Source organism: Hyalella azteca, unplaced genomic scaffold (assembly GCF_000764305.2).
Source record: "Hyalella azteca isolate HAZT.00-mixed unplaced genomic scaffold, Hazt_2.0.2 contig9811, whole genome shotgun sequence".
Taxonomy (NCBI): domain Eukaryota; kingdom Metazoa; phylum Arthropoda; class Malacostraca; order Amphipoda; family Hyalellidae; genus Hyalella; species Hyalella azteca.
In genome coordinates, this window is record NW_025939871.1 from 4,022 (window position 1) to 27,407 (window position 23,386).

Here is a 23,386-nt window from a genome sequence, read left to right on the forward strand (position 1 = left end):
TGTTTACCCAAATAAAGAAATTCATGTCCAAGCGGTACCATGAGGTTGCTCCCGAGCGCGACAATAGGGGTGTTGTAACTGTTGTTTATTGCTCTCTTCCATATTTCGGCCCTGCATCCGAAACTATGTCAAGAGAGCTAAAACTTTTATTTCTAATTATTTCGCAAATGTTAATCTTCGTGTCATATTGGTCAACCATTTTAAAATCGGTTCTTTTTTAGGTACAAAGATACTCTCCCTGTGCATATGCGAGCGTCCCTAGTTTATAAATATAGCTGTGCACGATGTGCATCTACGTACGTCGGGATGACGTCTCGCAATCTTTATTCTAGGGTCGCAGAACATAGGGGCAGGAGTTGTAGAACTGGTAACTTACTGTCGCGCCCACCTCATTCGGTTGTGCGGGTTCACGCCGAGCAGTGCGATGTTCCAGTTTCTGACAGTGACTTCAAAGTTTTAGCTTCCAGTTCCGGTGTTTCTGATTTGCGCATTTTAGAATCATTGTACATTTTTAAACAGAGGCCTAGTTTGAATTTAGCTTTTAGCTCTTACCCGCTTGAAATTGCAAATAGGTAGGTTTTGCAGCTTAGGATTTTCATTGTATTCTTGACTTGTACTAATCACTGATTTATCTGTGTTCTAGAATTTTCGAACTGACGATGAAGCAGGACTCCGAAACGGTTTCTTTAAAGATACTATGAATTTTTGTGGAGTTTTCTTTGCTATTTAGTTTTTAGTAAATTTCGTGAATATGGCTAATGCTCTGTGGGTCCCTCTGCATTCCCTAAAACGGTGTTCAACGGTTTTGTCCGTTATGAATGGCGAGGTGTTCGTATAATTTGTTGTTTTATATTCCGTCTATGAGCTTCACCTGGATGGCTTACAGCGAAATGGGTTTACAGTTTAGGAATTGGTGTTATGAGATCTTGGATTCTGAGAGGCATGTTAAAGATCCTAATGACGAATTTTAGTGTGTCGGGGAATATCCAGCAGAGATTGGAAGATTAAATACATAAGGTAGGTATGGATCATGTGATTCTGTGAATTTCTGTGTGATTCTGTGAATTTATATAATATTATATAATATTAGGAGCTATTATAATAATATTTATGTTAGGAGCTTTATGCCACCACATTCTGGAGCGAATAGCCCAGGGGTTAGGTTCCAGAAAGCAAAGTTCTGTTCCAAAATCTATCGTCCGCCGACGAGTGACTTCCGAAGCTTCGTTAAATTACGTAACTTTTAGCTCACAGCATCTGGGGCAGAGCTGGGCAGCGCTACTTTGAAATGTAGCGGCGCTACCGCTACCGCTACATGCTCTAAATGTAGCGGGCGCTACCGCTACCGCTACATGCTCTAAATGTAGCGGGCGCTACCGCTACCGCTACATGCTCTAAATGTAGCGGGCGCTACCGCTACCGCTACACCCACTAGATTGTAGCGTGCGCTACCGCTACCGCTACAGTAAAATGTAGCGCCGCTACATTAGCCGTTACAATGGCCAAAATTATTGGAAATCTCTAAATATATATTGTTCTGCTATTGGGATTTACTCATAAACATTTAATGATAATAAAACATTTTCAAAACATATCAATGCAACTTTATTGCAATTAACCTAACCGAACTAGTACGGGTTAGATATAGTAAATAAAAGTTACAGTTATTTTTCTGTTTTACCTTCCCTACATGGATGTCTACTTTAATCTACCAATCTCAAAAATTATCCACATATACATATAAAAAATCAGTCTTTTATTTGTATATATATGTGGATTAATTTTGAGATTGGTAGATTAAAGTAGACATCCATGTAGGGAAGGTGAAACATAAAAATAACTGTGTAAAAATAACTAAGCAAACTGAAACACGAAAAAATACCTGTAAGTGGTAACTGGTAACAACTTAACAAGTAACAACTAACATTTTGACACTAGTAACAGGCTGAGGTTGACAACATTACACCGAAATCTTTCGTACAGTTTTATTCTGTAATTTATATTACGTATATATCATGCTGGTTTTTAAATAATGTTCAATACTGTTAAGTAAAATCTAAAGGCTTTATCTATAAATGTAGCGGTAGCGCTGTAGCGGCAAAACCTCGTATCGCTACTTAAATATGTAGCGGGCGCTACCGTTACCGCTAAAATTGCTTAAATGTAGCGCCGCTACCGCTACTGAAAATGTAGCGCGCTACTGTCCACCTCTGATATGGGGTTAGGTTTCAGATAGCATAGTTCTGTTCCAAAATTTATCGTCCAATGCCGCATGGCCGTTCGGCCGTATAGGCTGATTCGACACCCTTATTGGCTAGGTGGCAGGCATCATAATCACTGCAAGGCTCCGGCGCGCACCATCCGGGTGATGTAAATTTTTTTCGCGTATTGACAGACGTTCCAGTGGTCTGATGATCTAATTCAATGGTTGTGATCGGTCTGGTGGCTTGCGGCTGATAATGTTGCAGTCAAGAAGTGTTATAGGCTACGTTCTTGAGGGAAGGGATCATGATAGTCCATTCTAAGCACGGCAGTGGTAGTCTTTGACAGGCATCCTGAGTTCTAGGCCTTTTTCTGGTCTTTTTTGTTCGCAGAATTTAAACCCTGAATTATGTGCTTCTACGTCCCGGAGAAATGAATTTCGTGGTACGCATATGTACCACTTCGGATTTAACGTGCTAAGATAACTCTAACGTGGGAGATTGGACTAAACATTTTCCATTGCATATATGTATACTTGCAAGTAGTAAATTAGTGCAGATAACATTCGCTATAACTTAACCTATAAGAATTTTTGATGAATTACATAATATTTATTTTAATTTCTCTGATAAAAGGAGTAACATTTTCGATTGACAAGCAAATGATAGCGTATGGATCTAAATGCATATATAATATATATTCTAAAATCACTAACTAAACAAGCCTTATATTTTCATTGTTAAGATTGTTAGCAGAAAAAGAACACAGACACTATTCGGGACGTTCAGCTTGTTTCTTTGACAGCTTGTTTTCTTTTTGTTTCCTCTGCACTCTCTGACTGCTTATTTTGAAGTTTTTTTACAGCTAAAAGCACCAGCGCGTGTGATGTCTACACCGTAGAGTGCTGACTGTCATCTTCTCCCTCTGTCTTGGTCTCTTGCACGGTCACAAATGGAGGACCAACGTCTGCACACACAAGCAACATGATTACAATTTCATTATTTATGAATAAAACAGTTGACTGTAGTTGGATGTAGATGTCTATATAGGATGGTTTTGGGAAAGTATTGATCTAAATGAGTTTTCTATTACTGAATACGCTATCGGAATTTAAAACTAATTCGACTTCTAGCCCGAAAAATTCCTTTAGCCAAAATTTAGATAATAAGCCGCTTAGCCAAGCATTACACGGCTTCAAAAAATTCAAGATGCTTGAGAATTCCGTTCTCTTCAATCTCAATTTTCTTACTGCCATCATCCATGAAACTTCTCTCCTCATTATCGCTTTCCTAAGCTCTTTTCCAATTATACATTTGCCTATAATAATGGTAACAATTTTTGTACAAAAAAATGATAATAAATGAAAGACCTACGCCGACCCACATTTTTCATATTATTTTTGTTCAATCTCGCTTTGAAATTTGATACTTTAGCTCATGTACTCATGAAGAAAATATATACCTCGCATATAACATGTCATATTAGAATTTATTGATAATTTTTCTTTTCCTACTTTTGCTTTAAAATCTCAAATAGCTCCTACATATTCACAAACCAGGATTCAAACAAACCAACAAATGAACATAAAAATTTTTTGCAAAATACATAATGATTAAAGAGCCTATGATACGAGCAGAATGCCTCTAATTCTCTCTAAAATTAAAAACACATGCGACCATTAATTTCCTGGTGAGTGCTTTGGTAAAGAATAAGTAGTTTCAATCACGCACGCGTGACAAAGTTATAGAGAGAAATTGTTAAAATTTCTTCTAAAACACTGTTTCCAAACCTATGATTAATGCACCATAGGTAAGGAAGCTTGTTTTTGGTAGTGGCTCACAACCTGGAGCTAGCCGAGCTATCGATTAACGCTACGTTGTCTTGAAATTTATGAATGAAAATTTTATGAAACTCTCTTCCATTTGAAACGATTCGAACCATGGAAACAATTAGCGTGGATATTTTGTAAGCATAAGAATTATTTTTATGAATTCCCAAAAATCAGCTGAATGCACTTGCACGGAAGATCATTCCCCACAGTGCATGATTTTACTCTTACCGAAATTTACTAGAATCAATGGGAAGTTTTCCCTATTTCAGTACTGGAAGTCATCGTGTACTCGCTAATTTCACCAATCTTCATGAATGGAACCCAATAAAAATTAAAGGTGGCGCATCGATGATTATAGGTGGCGATGGTAGATTATAGGTGGCGTAACGGTGGGTGGCCTCGCCAGCCAAAAATCGCCATTGAAACGCCGATAAATCGAGAGGATGCGCGAGCACAGGTGGCACTCATCGATGAATCAGCGATGATTTATTGGGTCCTATTCATCGATGGCTCAGTGCTGTTTTACCACGCATGGCCATCTATTAATAATTGATCAATAATCACCAATTAAATAGCGTTCGAAGTTTGAATTATTAAATATTTAAACATCTGTATAAATCGTGAAGAAAAAACTGTGGATATACGAAAGATAATTGCGTAAATATAAAACGCGATGATTCTTTTCTTTAAGACGGCCGTGAGTTTATTTCAATTTTGGTGTTCACATGATTACTACATAAGCTATTCTGCGATTTTATTAAGATATTACTCTCTACGACGCATTTTATTCCAGAACAAAATTAGAAGCAAAATTACTTTATTTTGTTCCAGGTACGAAGTTATCATGCCATAAATAAACTGTTCGCTACCAAAAAAATCCTTAGAGAAATGAACCATCCAGAACTCGAAGATAATTCATAGATTGTATCACCATTTAAATGACTAGTTTAATGCTTACAAAATATACATAGTGCAATATAGTAGACCTCATCAGATTAGAAATAAAATAGTTATTCACTGATTTGCTCAATAGTTGCGCAAGACAAGCACTCTCTGAAATATTTAGCAACGGCTGGTCAATGCATCAATAAAGAATGTCTCATTCATAAACGGGCAGTTAGAATAAAATAAAATATATGTGATGGCGCTGAAGCAATAGGCCCATATGGCCTGTTAAAGTTAAAGGCTTAAGAGTATTGTGTTACTTAGGCTCCTCCAGCTGACCTATTAATATTTAAATTTAGGTCCCATTAGAATTGAGGGAGCTAAAAGCTGATTACTTGCCCAAACTAGCGTTTTTAAAATTCAATCAGGAAAGAAACGACGCAAAAATATGTGATAATCCCTTCCAGGGCATATTGTTATTTAATAACTCTAATTTAAATTTCATGCAAATTCCTTCAGAATGGGGAAGTTCTGAGTAGAAGATATAGTGAGTTCGCTGGTGAGTTAGGAGGAATGTCTATTGGGTACAACTAATAATGGAAGTTAACTTCGTATCACATAAAGATTTTCCATGGTTTTGTAAAAGGCTTACATGCATTATGTTAAAAAATGCTATAATTATTATGCTTCTACTTGAGTGTTTAATTTGACATCAATAACGTAGTCTTCTCAGTACCGAGGCCTTTGCCTATAGTGTAGCAACAATTTTGCCGCTTAATTCCGCTGATTATTCCTTATCTTTTTGTCTGGTTTTTCTAAACTGATTCTTTGACAGTCCTTCACATCCATTACTCCGAAAATTACTTGAATGATGCATTAATACTTGTATAACTAGTATTTTGAAATTTACTCATTTTACAGCTTGAAATCAATGTAAAATGTTCATTATATAACATGATTTAAATAAAGCTAAAGCAGGTTCTCTTTTGACTACTTTCGGCAGTCCCTCGCTTGACTTCAGATTGTAGTTAGTCATGGTGCAACGTGTTGGAAGTGGTGCAACGTCAGTCCCGAGCCGAATCAAATCAAAATTCTCGATAATATCTTACGTCTACTTATAAATGGTAAACTTTTGTGCTGATTTAAGAAATAACTGACTCTTGTGCAATGCTAGACTTTTAGATTTCTCAAATACTCAATTGTACTTCGGGACTTGTGGTCTAGTATGCATGAACGGCGCCGATATGGCTGATAGAGCCGCCATGCCGGCTGGTGACGCCACTTCTGATGTGATCATAAAATGAACAATTATTAGCATAGCTTACTTCGAATGCAAAATCGAATGGGATGTGGGTGTTTACTGCAAAATCGAATGGGGTGTGGGAGTTTACTTATAATTTTTATGTATTCTATTCCTAATTTTGAAACGGTAAAGTGTAAAAATATTATTTCTCGTGTCCGACTCGCGTCAGTGACTCATATCGCCGGCTGCCCTGACAGATCCGACGCGGTGACGACATAGCAAAAGCGAACTTCAACAGTGTTACTACTTTCCTTTGTGTTGATATGTTAATCTGAGGCCTAAATTAGGATCTTTACTATAAGTAAAACATTTCTAAAGTTAATTAGAATTGCAATGGGCGAGACTGGTCTGAGAATACTTGTTGTTAAATGATTCCTTAATTTTAACGTGCTCTCATGACTCATCCTCATGTCAGGTCGTGTGGTCACTGGTCACACCGTCACAATAGTGTGGTATCTGGTCAATATGGGGTGAAATTCTTGTAAATGTGTTTTGTGTGTTCTACATCAATCCAGCTGATACATGACAAGATTTTTTCTCATCTCCTACAAATATACAATGAATGATCCAATTCAATATATGGCATAAGTCTCTACTATAAGGTCAAAATATGTAGAGCATGAGTGAATCTGTTCCTAAGTTCAACCCTCCTCAAGTTCAAGTAGGCAGTGGCAGATGAAGTAGAGAGTAAACTTCTGTTTAAAATTTAATTCTGGTTCAGAGAAAGCATCTTACATATGCTCATCACGCATCAGTGGTGTATGTGACAGTTATTTCTCAAAACCAAGTTATTACTTACATTTTTAATTTCTACTGTCTATATGATTTTTTTGTCACTGCACTTTTGCACTTGAATTAATGAATGACATCTTTAAATATATATTTAATAAATATTTCAAATGGATTCATTATTTTTTGCTTGATCGGTAGAGAAAATATTAAACACTTTTGCATGATAACATCAAATTCATATGTTCAATCAAGTTACATATTGATATATTGTTATTACACATGGAGTCATGGGTTGTCGGCATCTTGATGCGATTGATGAATTTACCGATCATCAGAAAGCTTGAGAGATTAAACTCAAAAGATGTTCTCAATAAAACGGGCATTATTTTTAACCAAACATGTTTAAATGAAGGGCTCTTCCCTAAATATACAAATTTCAGATTACATGATCTGCATATATAAATGATATATTAGATTACAATTTGTACCTATCTGATTTGTATGCCATATAATGCAATTTAGTCTATCACTAGTAAAATATTATATAACTAAAAAGCAAATGGCATACTATATGCCCAGAAATCGCCGTGCGCTTGCAGTGACTGAATGTCTTCCCGCTATTACGATTAGCTTATAGGCTGCTGCGCAAGGCCAACCTGTGCACTGTGCAGGTGATGGATTTTGTGTGAAATTTTTTATATATATTTCAGATAACTATTCGAGAGCTGTGCACATGTTACACGGCGATGCGTAATCAGCAGGTTCAGAAAATGAAGTCCGTAGCCCCAATCCTGATTACATGCAAAACAAACTGAAATCGTCACCGTGGAGCAATGTATCACCAGCTGTGTGAAAATCATCGGGCAGCGCCCATAGAGAAAACCTCCTAATTCTTTCAGGTCTTTCTGTTACATCTTCAGGTGCGTTTGAAATTGATATTTTTAATGTACAAATTGAATATTTTGCTAGTATTGATAAAATAATGGCATACCTATAATTGTTAGGATACATAATGTTGTCATGAAAATATATTATAATGATTCACATTATATTATATGTTATTTTAAACAATTATATTATTTTATAATAAATCGGATTCTGTTAAATTGTATCAACAATTTGTATTGTCTGAAATGGATATATGAGTGATAAATTGTAATTAAATTTATTGCAATTCATTTGCTATTTTTTGTAGCGTGTTGAATTATCTCCAGTTGTTCAGTAATCCTAATGTACAGCATTTTGATTAATTTATATATGTGCTGTTTCCCAATAAATTTTCCGATTTTATTTCATAATTGTTTCTAAAACTCTGAGTCAATCTCGCAAGTGCAGTCGTTTGCTATTGATCACCCTGTATCAGATGCAATTTGAAATATGGCTGGATTAGTACTAGTAATATGGTCCTCACGATACGCATGCAACTTTTTTCGAAATCTTTTTTAGCAGGAACCGGCTCGTGTAATATTACTTAAATTGCTTTGCAATTAGTTCTTTTTTACTCAAGTTTTGCGTGTACAACGCTGCATAATGAAAGTTCTCAAGTTTCAGATGCCGATTCTGTCACTTCACTTAATCATTGAGACTCCTTGTTTGCCGAGACTCCATGTTTGCTAAGACTCCTCCATGTTGTCTAAGACTCCATGTTTGCTAAGACTCCATGTTTGCTAAGACTCCATGTTTGCTAAGAACTGAGGCTTCCCATCATGTTGATGCATAGACTGTTTTAACTGTGGGCTTGGAATTTTTTGAAAACTGTTGTGCTAGATAATATAATCATCGTACTCTCAGTTAAGTTATGCTCCCGGTAACACCTATTCTAGATTAAGAACTATCGTTTCTGTTATGAATGTCATATTTCTCCTGTGTATATATTGACTTTATACGGTATAACTTGAATGGAATACGAATTTCATTTCATAGAAGATGCATCTAAATCTAGGCCATGCGAATATGAAGCCTTGATTAGTGCCCCTCATCTACGATATGAACATTATATTCCCTTCATATTTATTCGATAATAAAAATATTCATGCTCGGGAGAAATGAGACATTATTATGGCAGCCGATAGTTCATAATCAAGGCTAGGTGCCACCGGGGGCATTTTTTAAAATTTATTACGAGAGGTGGCCATGGTGGGTAGTTATTGATGGAAGAAGAGGTTATAGGGTAGGGTGGCCATCGGCAGGTTATAGGTGGAACATAGACCGGACGCGCCATCGATGCCGCATCGATACGCCATCGGTGCTCCACCTATAATTTCCACCTGTAGCCACCGATAATCATCGATGCGCCACCTTCAATTTTTATTTGGAAATGGCTCTTTCATTGCGGACGATGTTTTTTTTATACTCCGAAGCACATAGAAGGCACCTGGTTCTCGTAGCTTCCGCAAATTAATAATGAATTTGCAAAATGAATTATATACATCACATCAAGACGGCGTTTACAACACTGATAATGACAAACTTTGCTGGTAGAAATGCCACCTAATAAATTTGATAAGCCGTGAAGGTCCTGACAGTTGGCCGTTATTTTCATTATACTGACACTCTGATAAGTTTACTTGAAGCTGCTGAATAAACATTGTAATGTTCCTGTGCTAAACTAATTATAATAATCAAAGGGAATCCCTGCAAAAACATGTCATTGTGAACATACCTGAAGAGGGTCTCATGGTTGTGAGCAGTCTGTCGCGATATGAGTAGCCCACGAAACCCAGAACAGCGACCAGCAGCAGGCAACCTATTACGATCCCCGCAATGGCGCCTCCCGCCAGACCTTTTCCATTCTCTGCGCGATTAATTGATAATATAATTAGTAATGAATAAAGCAGTATCTATGAGATAGATCATATGAAGTATGAAACATCATAGAACAATATCATATAATAATAGATCATAGAACAATTTAACAACAGAACAATAGATCATAGAACAATTTATTATAATAAAGAATGATCATCTTATTAGGTTCTATCATGATAGGGCTATAAATTGATGAGGGCATTGTTATTTTGTTTGAGAATACCCTATTAGTATCAGCAAAGTCTTTCGTGTTTGAACGCTATCCTTGTCTGTTGCTCTTGTAGATAACGTACTCACCAGGTGTTCTTGTTGTGCCTATTGGAGGTGGGGTACTTTGAACAGCGTCATCTCCATTTACTGCACAAGCGAAATAAAAAAAGTCAAATGTGAAATTAAAATTTAAAATCAAGCATTAGGTATATCGGCAAGCCAAGAACCGTCATTAAAGATGAAAATAAACAGTAATATTGATTACCGGTGCTCTTGCAAAGACTTCTACAAGATGGTACACACACCTACAATTGTCTGTAACATTTCAGGTCTACCTCGGGGCAAAAGAGTTGATAATTTTAAACTAATTTCTCGTAGCCTTAAAACTGTGAAAACGCTAGATTGGCACTTTAGTCTTTTTTGCACATTTCCTGAAGCACATCAATTGCCGAAAAACAGTAAATTATTGGAGTACTAGATCGTTTAGGATAGATAGACATTGCTACTTTGAGCATAGAATTGGCTAAGATCAATGGTCGGTTCAAGATTTCTGACATGATCTGCATTTTACTTTACAATCTAATTATCAAGTTTTGCAGAAACAATTTCCAAATACGTTCAGGCTATGTATTACTTCGTATTATTATAATAATAATTGTATTGTATTATTTCATAATAATGGTATTATTAATATTAATAATTTAATAGTATTACTTCATAATTTTCACATTGAGGAACCACTGTATAAAAACTATTCTTGTATTGTACTAGTGCGTTTAGGTTCATGAAACTTGATCACTTAAAAATGAAGTAGCGAGACATTGGCTAATTCATAGCAACATCAGAATTTGTCGGAATCGTACAAGAATAGGTTGGAAATAGTCATAAATCAAAGCATTATCACCTTTCGCAACTTTGCAGATGAAAATTCTTTCAGCATCGCAAGCCACGTCGTTCCATGATAGATCCTTCTCGTTCATCTCCACGCAAAGGTCTCCGTCGTTGTTCGGCTCGCCCTCTCCCCAATTGAGGTAGTCTACGGCAGAGCCGTCAGTCCATCCATAACCTAAAACAATTCAGGCGTTACAGAAGTAAGATTTGATTAGATGACTATTATTGCGCGTGGTGTAGTAGTGTAGCTAGAAGGTATACGTTTTTATTCTGCATTAACATTAGACATGTCTTCACGATAACACATTGACGTCGAAGAAAGTACAAAAGTCGAAAAAATAGTAAATTATGAATAATTCTAAAGAACGTGCAAAGTTTTCCTCAGTGATAAATATTCAATAAAATGCCTCTGCTCAACTATATTATTAAAAGTTACTATTGACGTACAGACTCAGTCCGAATGTTCGATTTAAAAATATTTCACTGTTAATGCAAATAGAATGCCATTCGCAACAATTTGGTTGAAACAATCAGTGTTGAATCTGAAAAATATATATGACCATCGAGTCATTCCAGATGACTTGAGCTTGAAACCCCCTCACACTCACCCACATGCAGCAAGGGGGCAGCTACTAGAAAACTTAAACAAAGAACATATTGAAAAATTTAGTTAGTTATTTATATATGACCATCTTTAAACTTTCTTTTTTCTCTATATTTATTTGTGAACATCTGTACTTGCTACGAGTTGTGGAGATAAGAAGAAGAGTATGTCATTGACAAAACTGCTTCCGAAAAGAAGTTGAGAATGAGTGGGAAGATGGATAGAGTGAAAGGTGTTAACTCATAAAAATGACACAAAGGAGTCTTAGACATACCTGAAAGTTTTTATTCTACAGGCCATCGGCATGAATATAAAAAATCAGCTTTTAAGGCTAAATATTATCGATAAGTTAATCTCTTATGTGTTAACAAACGAAATTTATACTTTTTTATTCCATGATTGCATCAAGTGTACATTGTAGCTAACACATAAAGTGAACACCAACTGAGCAATATTATCATGCTATTGACGATGCATGGTAGCATGTAATTCAAGCAAACATTTCAAAGATGCCTTTCCATTCAACCTTGCAAATACATTACTTAAATAGGAGCAACTTCAATGTGTACGTCTCAAGGGATCCCAGTGACGAAGATGCACTTTCTCCTTTCTCTTTCATTTGATCCTTGCACTTGATAGATATATGAATGTCGTTTGTTCAGAGTAATTTGATGATCAACGAGTTTCGAACCGCATTTTTCTACCAATAACATGTCTAATTGTCTTGAAATGACGAGCTAAAATATTGTAACCAGGTTACTTATTAATTTTCATCGCAAAATAAATCCCCACATTTCCTATTTATTCATAGTTACGTTATATCAATATTTTTAGGGTAATTATAGCTATCGTGTCTCATTTTATGGTAAGGAAACTGACTTCTATAGGACTGTAGTAAATACACGGTCATGGCATGACTGGCTGCAATACTCCCGGTAAGTCTTCGCTCCGATTGTAAATAGAATTAGGTGTTAGGGAACCGTATTTCACTAATCTTTGGTGTTCATGTGTGCGCCCAATTCATTCCCTTGCTCAATTAATTTAGATTTGTTCATAATGCGTTAAAGTTCCGTTATTGTGTTCTGTATAGATCCTATGTTTATTTGATTACTTATACAATTTATTTATTTTCTTAAAGTTATATTGGCCTGCCCATGCTCCTTAAGGGGAGCGTCTTGGTCATTTTGTAACTCGGTTATTTACAGACGGATCACTTCGGAATTTGGTACACGTATGTAAAACATGTTCTATGTTCAAGCGCTCGAATGGTTGTGTAGCCTTGACTAAATTCGCAGGTGGTGGTTTGTAGAAGCGAGGTTTGAGTTCCGCGCAAATAGAACACGAAGCAACGAATTTCTTGATGTCGTCCACGGAATAAGATAGGTTACGTGAACGGACGAAGTGTGCAAGTCTCGCGACGCCTGATGGCAGAGCGTATCATGAAGCTTTTTTAGGTCTGCAAGAAAGCTATACACCGCGCCGTACACCACCACTGAGTTTCGTGTAAGAGTGTCGGCCACTAAGTTGGCCTTCCTTGGCCTGTGGATAATGTCAAAGTTGAATTTTGAACTGTATCTAAGACTTTTTTGTTCATGTAAATTTTTCGAAAAAAATTAAAGAAAACGTGATATTTTTAGAAAACTGCCAAAAACGGGGGTACTGTAGAAATCTATCTCCTCCTAGAATTTTCAAACTACAACATCGATACACATATCATTCGATGCGTAAAGACTACGTCTACAAACGACAATAGGCATTTTTTTAAACTCTCATTTTTTGTGGGTGTGTGGGCATTTTTCAAAAAATTTTCAGAAATTTTTCGATTTTACCCTTCGCCACCCCTTTTGGCAAAATAAAATCCCAACTATAACGAAATTAGAAAAACGCCTACTATAATTTGCAGATATTTTCCTTGCAAATCGAATGGTATACGTCTCATTGTTATAGCTTCAAAACTGTTGGAGGAGATAGGTTTGCCGTGAGACAGGTAGGAGGTTTTCAGTTGAGACGATAAACCGCGCACTGGAGGCGCGCACGCTATGCATGGGCATGTAACGTAGCGTAGATACCAAAAATAAGCGTTATCTTACTTCTAAGTCAGTCAGCGGTGCACAGAACGACAGCTTGAACCTTCCCACATAATGGCTGAGAGGTAACTGAGCTGCAGGTCCAGACTCCAGACTGACAAACTCCAGTGATAGCACATTAATGAACGCATAAATCTACGTAGTGATGGTTCTAGTACCATTCGATGCGACAGAAAGTAAACTTCAAGATGAGCATAAAAACCGGAAAGGCCCAAAAATTCGATTTTGGACCCAGACGCTCCCCTTAATTTCCTAATTTTATTATTCTGTAATCTGATCACCAATACATCTGCTATCTTTACTTACCATTTATTCATGCCTCTGCGCTAATAATTTACGGCAGTTAGTTGCCTAAGAGACATAATATTAAGTAGGTCACGTAGGGTTTACCTCGCCCGCAAATGCGCCGGCAACAATATAACATTTGATATTAACAAAGTTGTTATCGTTGATCAGATGAATAGTAAAGAAGATTATTTCTTTCAAACCATTTAAAGACTTATGAGCATTCTGCGACTCCTCACAATTCCGTAGGTACAATCCAGCGACAAATTCGGCGTTAATGTAAGCAAGTTGTGAAACACCTTTTATTATTTAGTTTCATGTCCCACAGACAGTCTTATTCAGGAACGCAAGGGATTGTTTTTGTTGCGGTGTCACTATGGAAGTACGTAATAGAACAAGAGGTGGCACATAGTGGCAAGAAAGAGTAACGAGACGTGGAAAAGACAGTATTAGAGATGCGGATATAGGCATATAGCGCAATATTTGCTTTGTTGTAGGTGTATGGGGTTTGATTGAGGTTAGGGAGGGGAGGAATGAACCTGTGGGGGTTCAAGGAGAGCATGTACCCTGGAATCTAAGAAATCACGATTTTTGTGTTATTATCTCTTTCAGTAGAGAAATCGACTACGAAGAACTGAAACAATTTGCACTAAGGTAGCTTTCATCGTTTTTCATGAGATAGTTTTGAACTTTTATAAAATTGCAATTTTAAAACTAAATTTTAAATGGATTTCTTCGAATTTTGAACTGTATTTATAGATCATTGTTCGTGTTAATTTCATAGTGTTTGCATTCGTTTGAAAGCTGTGAACGCTGCGCCTTCAATAAAACAAACCCCATGGATGTACATACACGCAATATTTTTTGCGTTAAGCCGTTTTGAACTTAGAAAAAATTTTAATTTTATCTATATAAAAGTTAACAGTAAAAATCCGATTTATATCGTATTATTAACGTTAAACTAGACAAGAATAAGTCTAAAGACGCGTAATGGTACCCAGAATACGAGTAATTGGCAAATGGAAAAGCTTGGGCTACAGTATCTAGCATTTTTGACATATTCATATTTTTTCTACAAATTGCCACTCATTTGGCTTCCTTGAAAAGTTAACCTTTAAATCGTAAAAATCTATCTCCTCCTACAATTTTTCAGCTACAGCAATGAGAGATATACCATTCGATTTTTAATAAAAATCTCTATAGATCAACCGCTCATTTTTCTCGATTTCATTTTTGTTTTGTTTTTATATTGAAAAAAGTGGTCAAAAATTGAAGAAAAATTGTAGAAAGTTTTAAAAAATAGGAAGAAACTAAAAAAATTAAAAAGCGAGAGGATAATGGCTAGATATGGTCTTTACGATTCGAATGATATGTCTCTCGATGATGTAGTTTGAAAATCCTAGGAGGAGATAGATTTCTACAGTACCCCCCTTTTTCGCCATTTTCTATGAATTTCAGTTTTTTTCTCATTTTTTCGAAAAATTTACACGAACAAAAGAGTCTTAGAACTCTATTTTACACATGTGTTCTATCACGTTTTACATATGTGTGTTTCAAAATGATCCTTCTGTAAATAAAAATGTTGTTTCTAGCTATACATGCTCCCCGCAAGCTTTTGCTGGAGAAGTGATGGTAGTCTGGTGGTTTATTATTGACAGTATTTACACATTAGGTTTTCGAAAAATAAAGATGGTATTATCACTATAGACATGCATTTAGTTTATTTAGTTTTTAGCGCATTTTCTGATTTATGGAAAAAAGGCGCTATTTGTGCTCATCATGTCCGTCAGTCCGTCTGTCTGTCCGTCCGCCTGTCCGTGACTTCACGTTTTTGTTAACGAGAAAATGCGCTCACTGTCACTCACTGCAGTGAGTACTGAGTTAACTTTTTTCCATTTCGGATTATATGATAGGAGTAATGATTTTGTACCACAGTTCGGCGTGTCAAACATTATATACTGGTGTTAAATGTTCATTGTATACCGGTGTTACCGGTCCACCAATCACTGCACAATATAAGATCATAAGACGTCATGGATACGTGAATTCGTTAACCAGAACACAGAACCCACCAGCCGATTGTTGGATGAGACCATTCCATTGGTTACCCTTGTATTCTGCTGTGGCTCTCTGTACAAGATCCAGCTCCGCCTGCGAGTGAATGGAAACAAGCGTCGCGCCTTCCTGCATGCAGCTGCGCATGTGAAATTAACCCTCATTGATTCAATTGAAAATGCAGAACTCGATAAATATTTGCGGTAGGAAGTAAAATAAATTCCGGGACGATTCGTGAGCTTATCAGAATTATTGCCATCACAGACTTGTACAAAGGTTAAATGGGGTTTACCGAATGGATACGCCTATATATCCTACAACGACAGGAAATACATCATTCATCATTACTCATACAACGAGAAAGTTGCAACGAACTTCGGCTGGTCCCTACCGTTAAGTGGTCCGTCTTAACTTGTACAATTTCAATGAGAAAAAAAGTCGTAAGACGACGAACTCATTAATATAATCACCAATCCAGCATTATAAAGAAATGATTGGACGATTTAATCTATTTCAATCATTCAGTTTTAAATTTTGTGCAATCTTATGATAAATTTTTATACATATAAGTTTGCGAATGAACAAACTGTTGCACGTCGTAGAAACATTAATTATAAAATAATCTAGCACCCTAAATTGTGCAATTTCACCAATTTACCAAAAGGTATTGATCTGCGCTGCGAGCACAACGCCATATAAATTATTTGTTATAGCAAAGTTATTAGTATCGGGGTGTGTCTCAAATAGAAACCACATTTTTGTTACAATCAAACTTTCAGTACCTCAAGCTAGGCGAAGTAGTTGCTGAAAAAAACCCAAAGATGGTAATTAAAAAAGTGGTTGTGTAAATTGGTCAGGTACATCAAAACTACAATGCTGTTGACAGAAATACACTCACGCAAGGTTGGCGTCATTCCAAGGTTTGATGGTGTTGAATATGCGATAGCAATAACCTCCTCCAAAGTCCAGCCAATTTGGATTTGGACAATTCCCGTCGACCGGCGGCTCCGCGGTGGGTATGGGCTCTGCCTCGGCGAATTCAATCGTTCAATGATTAAAATAATTGTTGATTTTTCAAATGCTTCTAAAAGAGTTCGCAATATATGAGTTGGACACGGTCAACAAAGTCACAAAAACAAAAAATGAAAATTTGCACACTGAAATCATGAGCGCAAATTTTTTTCAGATGCATGTCATTTCGTATTTACATTAGTTATTCTCTTTTAAGACTTGTAGATTTCTTCAACCGGGAATTAAATCTTTCAATTCATGTTTGTAAACATGCAGATTTACCAATAATTTCCTTAAAAAATTTTATGAATGAAAAATCAACAGCAGCTGCTCAGCTAAAACTAGAATAAGAGGTAAATTTTCATCGGTGTTAGTCATGCTTCCTGGACTAAAGCTTCTCCCGAGGTACACACCCCCCAAAGCTGACCGCCCTCACCTGAAGAGTACTTGCAGAAGAAAGGTCTGGGTTCATCGCACCGCGAGTTGTACCAGAGAGCATCAAGTGATGTGGTTAGTTGGACACAACGTGAGTCTGTGTCGCTCACATTTGGTTGGTCTCGACCCCAACGAGTGAAGAGCACTGGGAAAGTGTCTGACCAGCGGTACTGGTCCGCATCCTTACAGAGGTTAATAATAGAATTAGTTACATAATAAAAGGACAGTCATGATTGCTGGATTAGTGCCAAAATGGCTAAAAATAATATTATAGGTGTAGAGAGTATAATGAGAATATATTTTTCATCGATTCTTCTTTTTCAATAAACTTGTATGAAAATTTTTCGTACGAAGAGACAAGCTCCATCACGACAAAATTGCACACAGGATATCCTTCACTCGATGAATAAATTAGACGAATTAAATTAACTGCATATTTAGGTAACTACAAAAGTGCAGGAAGCAAAAATCCATGAAAATTAGACGTAATTGGGTTGTCCTATTTATGCTCAACATACTGCATGGTGATGTATGGAAGCGGAGGAAAGAAACTACGAAACATAAAGAAAGGCAGCATTATTAATAATTGTAACAAGCAAAATTTTTTATCTGGAAAGTGAAATATATACTCTAATTCACGAGTAAACGTGGCACTTAAAGTTATTACGAATTATAATTAGAGTAGGCTATGCAAAACTTGGGGATATACGTATACTCATCCTTGTTTTACCGTCTCATATCACTAACTCTCAAAATATGAAGTAAAGTGGGCTGAAATTATTGTATTAGATTCAGAATCCATCACCTTTATGGAATTGAGTCCAATCCAAACGTCCGGCATATTCGCCTCTAGGGCAACGCCGTAGATGAGTGCGTTCTCAGCGACGCTCTCAATTGACACAAGGTGAGCGTTCTCGGCAACACAGTAGTCTTCCGCTTCGTGCCAGCTCTTGGGGTCTGTAACTGCTTTGTAGCAGGAGCCCGAGTAGTCCAGGTAGTCGCTGAAGGGACTCGAGCATTTCGGTTTCGGTGCGTCAGTGCTGAGGTCCGATTCTATTGGGGAATAACAGCGTCACAAAATAGGTAACCACAGAACCGAGTTTATCGACGATGGTGACCTCAGAAGATCATCGTTTAATTAATCAGAACAACAGAACCATGACGACAACGCGCGAATGACCCTCCACCCTAGGTGGAAAATGAACTCATAATGAAAGCCTGAACGCTAGGAAAAGAAAAATCATCTAATAACATACAGAGAAGCATTTATCTCTGGACCCTGACTTGACGAACTGATTGCCCTCAAAATATTTAGGAGTTCTAAACATCCCCATGTTCCCCTAGAGGCCCAAAACGGGATATGGAGACGTCAGTTTGTTTCACCGACGAGTTGAGAAAAGGGGATAGATATGGTGCTACTTGGAAAGTGTTGAAATATAACTGGAGGTAGCACAGATTGCATAAGGTTAGAAAGGATAAATGAAAAGGACAGCAGGGGATAGACAAAGACCATAGAGCACAGCTAGGTTGATTGAAGGTGAATTTTGTTTGGTTGGGGCAGGGGGAAGAAACCCGGCAGGGCTTTGCAAGGTTTTGGTGGAGTGAGGGCAGTAGGTATTGTGGTTAATTATTTACATATTTAGATAAATTCGCGAAATAAGGGTGATATGTACATTATATCATGATGTAAACATTTGTTATATTTGCTCTTTTTTGCTTTTTATGCTATTTTTTAAATTTTTTATCGTTTATATTTTTTCCTTTTGATGGTTGAGGGATATTGGTAATGATGATTGAGGTGAGGGATGAGTAGCTCGAGACTCGGAGGAAGGTTGTGGTTCAGTTGATTTGATTTATACTAAGTTTTTAGTCTCATCTTCACTGTGTCTCTAGCTAGCATTATATATTTAATGTCAGTTCGGCAGCGTAATTGGGCATATGCGTCTGGTGGCGCTTACTGATTCCGGCCGACCAGACAAAGAGGGCCTGCCGAAGGGTTTTGAACGATTTTTTGTGCATTGTCTCGGATCAGATCCAGACTGCGCATTCTTTCCGATGACACCAAATTCTGCCGCATCGCACGAGACCCAACGGAACAACTGCAATGGAAAGCTAACAAACTGATCAGCACTGCCAACTCCGTTGTAGGGCCTAGAAAACTCACGCCTATCGTCGGAAGTTACTCTCCCGGTTACCTCTACGGAAACGTTAAAAACCACAAGCAAGGCAATCCGCTCAGACCCATCATCTCTCAAGTCACGTCTCCGATCTACAAAACAGCCAAAGAACTGGATACCATAATAAAACCGCATATTCCGAGGCAATTCTCTTTGAAATCTAGAGGCGACTTTTTGGACATCCTCCGTGCTGCACGCCCATCAGGCCTTCTCGCGTCACTTGATGTCACCAGCCTCCTCACCAACGTCCCTACTGAAGAAACATTAGAAATCATTGCCAAGCACGTATATGCTCATCCAACTTTGCCGGCTCCACCAATACCTAAGAAAATTCGTATCGACCTCCTTCGACTCTGCACTTCCGAATCACCTTTCCGGGCTCCTGACAACAAAATTTACCGACAAACCAACGGCGTAGCCATGGGCTGCCCCCTTGGTACTACATTTGCTGAGTACTATATGTGCGAAATCGAAAATCGAGTACTTTCAGATGAACAGATCAAGCCTGAATTGTACTGCAGGTATGTCGATGATATCTTCGTTGTAGTTCGAGATGAAGAACAGCTGAGGAATCTGCGACTGGCCTTTGAGATGAATTCTGTCTTGGAGTTTAAGATAGAAACATTCGAAACGTCGTTAACGAAATAAAAATCTCCATCGGTAACCTGATTTTCGATTTGCCAGTTCAAACTAAAAATATTGTTCGATATATTGAAAAAAACTAATAAGAAAATTGCGAATAAAACAAATTCTCTGGTCTTCAATGAAACCTGCTTGAAAGAAGAAATTCTGCCAACCTATACTAAATAAATAAATACGTATGCTCAACAAAAGTTAAATGATACTTACCTGGATTTTGTGCACAGATGTAGCTTCTGTTGTTGTTGCAGCTGAGATCATCCCAATATCCAGTTCCTGGCTCCGTTTGCACGCAAGGCATCGACTAAGAATAAATATGGTTTATTCATAGCCGGAAATTTCAAGTGTGATATAGTGTCACATTCAAAGAGTATTAATGCTGCTATTCGTCACATCTTCATCGCTAAAGTATGAGTTCGTCACTTGGTTGCTTTAAAACTTCTTTGAAAATACAGGCAAGTTAAAAACTATGTCAAGAAAACTTTTTTACATTCATGAGCAATAATTCTTGTGTTTCTTTCAATTTCGCTCTAGCTTCATTGGTCTTCCCTCTCGTTGTAAGAAACAAATCATTCAAATCATGAATTCATCTCATTCTCATTCTTCTCTTTCCAACTAACCAAATTGAACTTCGGTTTGAGTATTTTTTATTTTATTTTTCTAACTTACATTTATTTGTCAACGCATAAAAATTTTAATTTTATAAACAACAACAAACTGAGGCTCGTGAACAACACGAGCTAAATTTAGTTGCTGTAGTGCTAAGCATTCGTCTGTTATAAATTTTCTTATTGATTTGGTTAATACATTCGGCAATTTGTGATTTTTATCCCAGAGAAACCCGCAGGTTAGGTCAGGAGAACATGTTATTCAACAGCTGAGAGCCTGAGGCGGATCCCCTTCATTGCAGTTCACCTGCGAGTCCTCATTGGGTTCCCCCGAGCTCCAGCTCGAGTACGAGAAGCTGGTCTGGTCAACCCACTTGTAGGAGCCACCGACAAACCGCAAACCAATCCACGCGGGGTCAACCGCTAAGCTCATGATGACAGTCACCGCGGCTGATATCACAATGGTGATAAAGAGAAAAAGAGTTGGATTACCCGAAATGCGTCAATTCATATTCGTTGTGGAGGTTAAACTGTATTTTTATGCCTACATTAAGAGGCTTTCTCTAAATATATATAGCAACCGGGAAATTAATTGTCTACTAATCTTTATTAGGTTCCTCGAGGAGACCAATTTACGTATTTTATGAATTAAATGAATGCCTAAGTGCGATTTTTTTGCAATAGAGCATTTTAATTCGGCAGTTGGTTTTAGCACTTAATTCACACTGTTCCCTATTCCAAATTTCACAGCAACCCGTGGTCTGCCTCTATACCCAACTCTTCAGTTGTAAAATGGTACTTATTGTTGTATTTTAAGTATTTGTGCCAATTACATAATTTGGCCTAATGCGATGCTGTTTAGCTAGTCACAAAATTAATTTCTATAAGTTAAAGATAAAAATCATTTTTCTAACGCTTCTAGGGGAAGGAATGTACTTCTTGCAGATGTAACGTATCTTTAAACCTACAACTCATATTGCGGAATAATAGTCTCCTCCAAAAAATATCTCAACCATTTAATTTTGATATCTGCAAGATGGAAGTATTTGTCAGTGAGGAGCAGACCCAAGCAAATTATACGAATAGTTGTATGTAGTCTTCCAGAAAAATGCATTCTGAAACTCTTCCATGACATAAAAACTTTCAAATATTCTAGAAATCTTTATGACTAAATAAATTTACGCTACTGTAAAAACAGATTAAACGACTAGAATTACTTTGATGTGAATTTAGTTTTCTAATTGATTCTGCTTTTTTTATAGGTTTTGAACTTTTGAACTGACGATGGAGCTGGACTCCGAAACGTTTTCATTCTTAAGAAATGGTTAATATTCTGTCTGTTTTCTTTGCTTTTAAATTCCTGATTAACTTGCGATTTAAGCAATCTAGTAATTTTATTACTTATATACGACTAGAATTGTTTCAATGACGCAATTCACCGAAAGAAAAAAATAATCACATAAATAGTTAAAGACTTGCTGGCCTAATTTTTAAAACTTAATTTGAACTTGAAATATTCAAGGTTAAGATACTGAGGCAGAGGTTAATTAAATATTCACTGCAGGAAATTATATCACTGCACTATTATAATATAAATTATATTATAATAGTGCATTATATACTGCACTATTAGTATATATAAATTATATCACAATGCATTATATACTGCAGTGCTTCAATGCATTGCCATAGACAATAACTATATTTTTTACCAGAGCATTGTGTGAATACTAGTGTGGAAATTTGATTTTCAAACAATGTAAGCACATAAGTCGCAGTTGAATGTGTGTCGCTCCATATGAAAATTAATTACGTGACACTACCCCTAATGATTTAGTTCGAGAATTTTTCAGTCTTCTACACGTTGAACTGGCTGGCGTAAACAGTGCTCCATACCTTTAACTATGAAGCGATATAGGGCCGCTTGCTATTCGAGGGCGATATGACGCCCTGATAAGATACGTTTTAGCTTACTTGCTGCGAAGATTTCGGACTTCACGTCCTTTATTAGAGATATTATCGCACCTTAGGTGCGGTAATAATTATTCACTTAATTATTCACTTGCTTTAACTGATTGGTGCAGGGAGATAAATAATGATAAAAAAATATAAAAAATGCCGACAAAACTTGCTTCTGGTTATTGTGTAAATAGAACTCTGTTATTTATAAAACCCATTGACGATTATAGTCCACAAGCTAATGAAATTTTATAACTTATATAACAACGCACCTTGCAATTCCGGCCCGTGGATGCTGATTAGGTCGCTATTAACGCCCGATTCCCGGCACGCCTTCCGGGCGTCGTCAAAAGACAACTTATTTTCCACCAGTTGTATGCACTTTCCACCTGATATAAAGGGTAGAAGTAGCCAAACGAATTGGTGGAATAAATCAGTTTGCTATTATTTAATCATATTGTTACTTTTTAAACTAAATTTCGAAAAAAATGAGGATTCACTATAAGAATCTAGATATATGCTAATGTAAAATATATTGTCATCTTTCAATACTTATAGAGAGTATATCCCCTACAACATAAGCTATCGCCTTATTCAATTACATAAAAACGTTCAAATATTCTAGAAAATTTTATGACTAAATAAATTTACGCTTGTGTAAATA

At 36.9% G+C, this 23,386-nt stretch overlaps 1 protein-coding gene across 1 annotated transcript in view; it reads right to left on the minus strand.

The window, feature by feature from the left end:
• Positions 1 to 3,066: 3,066 nt before the first annotated feature.
• Positions 3,067 to 23,386, minus strand: part of LOC108666795 (macrophage mannose receptor 1) — a gene marked incomplete at its 5' end in the record, with an annotated part of 79,894 nt that continues 59,574 nt past the window's right edge. The window contains 11 exons of the mRNA XM_018153720.2: positions 3,067 to 3,168; positions 9,616 to 9,747; positions 10,059 to 10,118; positions 10,876 to 11,037; positions 15,911 to 16,032; positions 16,792 to 16,918; positions 17,341 to 17,521; positions 18,145 to 18,392; positions 20,366 to 20,459; positions 21,071 to 21,213; positions 22,995 to 23,111. Of these exons, the coding sequence (XP_018009209.1) occupies positions 3,092 to 3,168; positions 9,616 to 9,747; positions 10,059 to 10,118; positions 10,876 to 11,037; positions 15,911 to 16,032; positions 16,792 to 16,918; positions 17,341 to 17,521; positions 18,145 to 18,392; positions 20,366 to 20,459; positions 21,071 to 21,213; positions 22,995 to 23,111 (1,463 nt within the window). The remainder of the gene's footprint in view (positions 3,169 to 9,615; positions 9,748 to 10,058; positions 10,119 to 10,875; positions 11,038 to 15,910; positions 16,033 to 16,791; positions 16,919 to 17,340; positions 17,522 to 18,144; positions 18,393 to 20,365; positions 20,460 to 21,070; positions 21,214 to 22,994; positions 23,112 to 23,386) is intronic.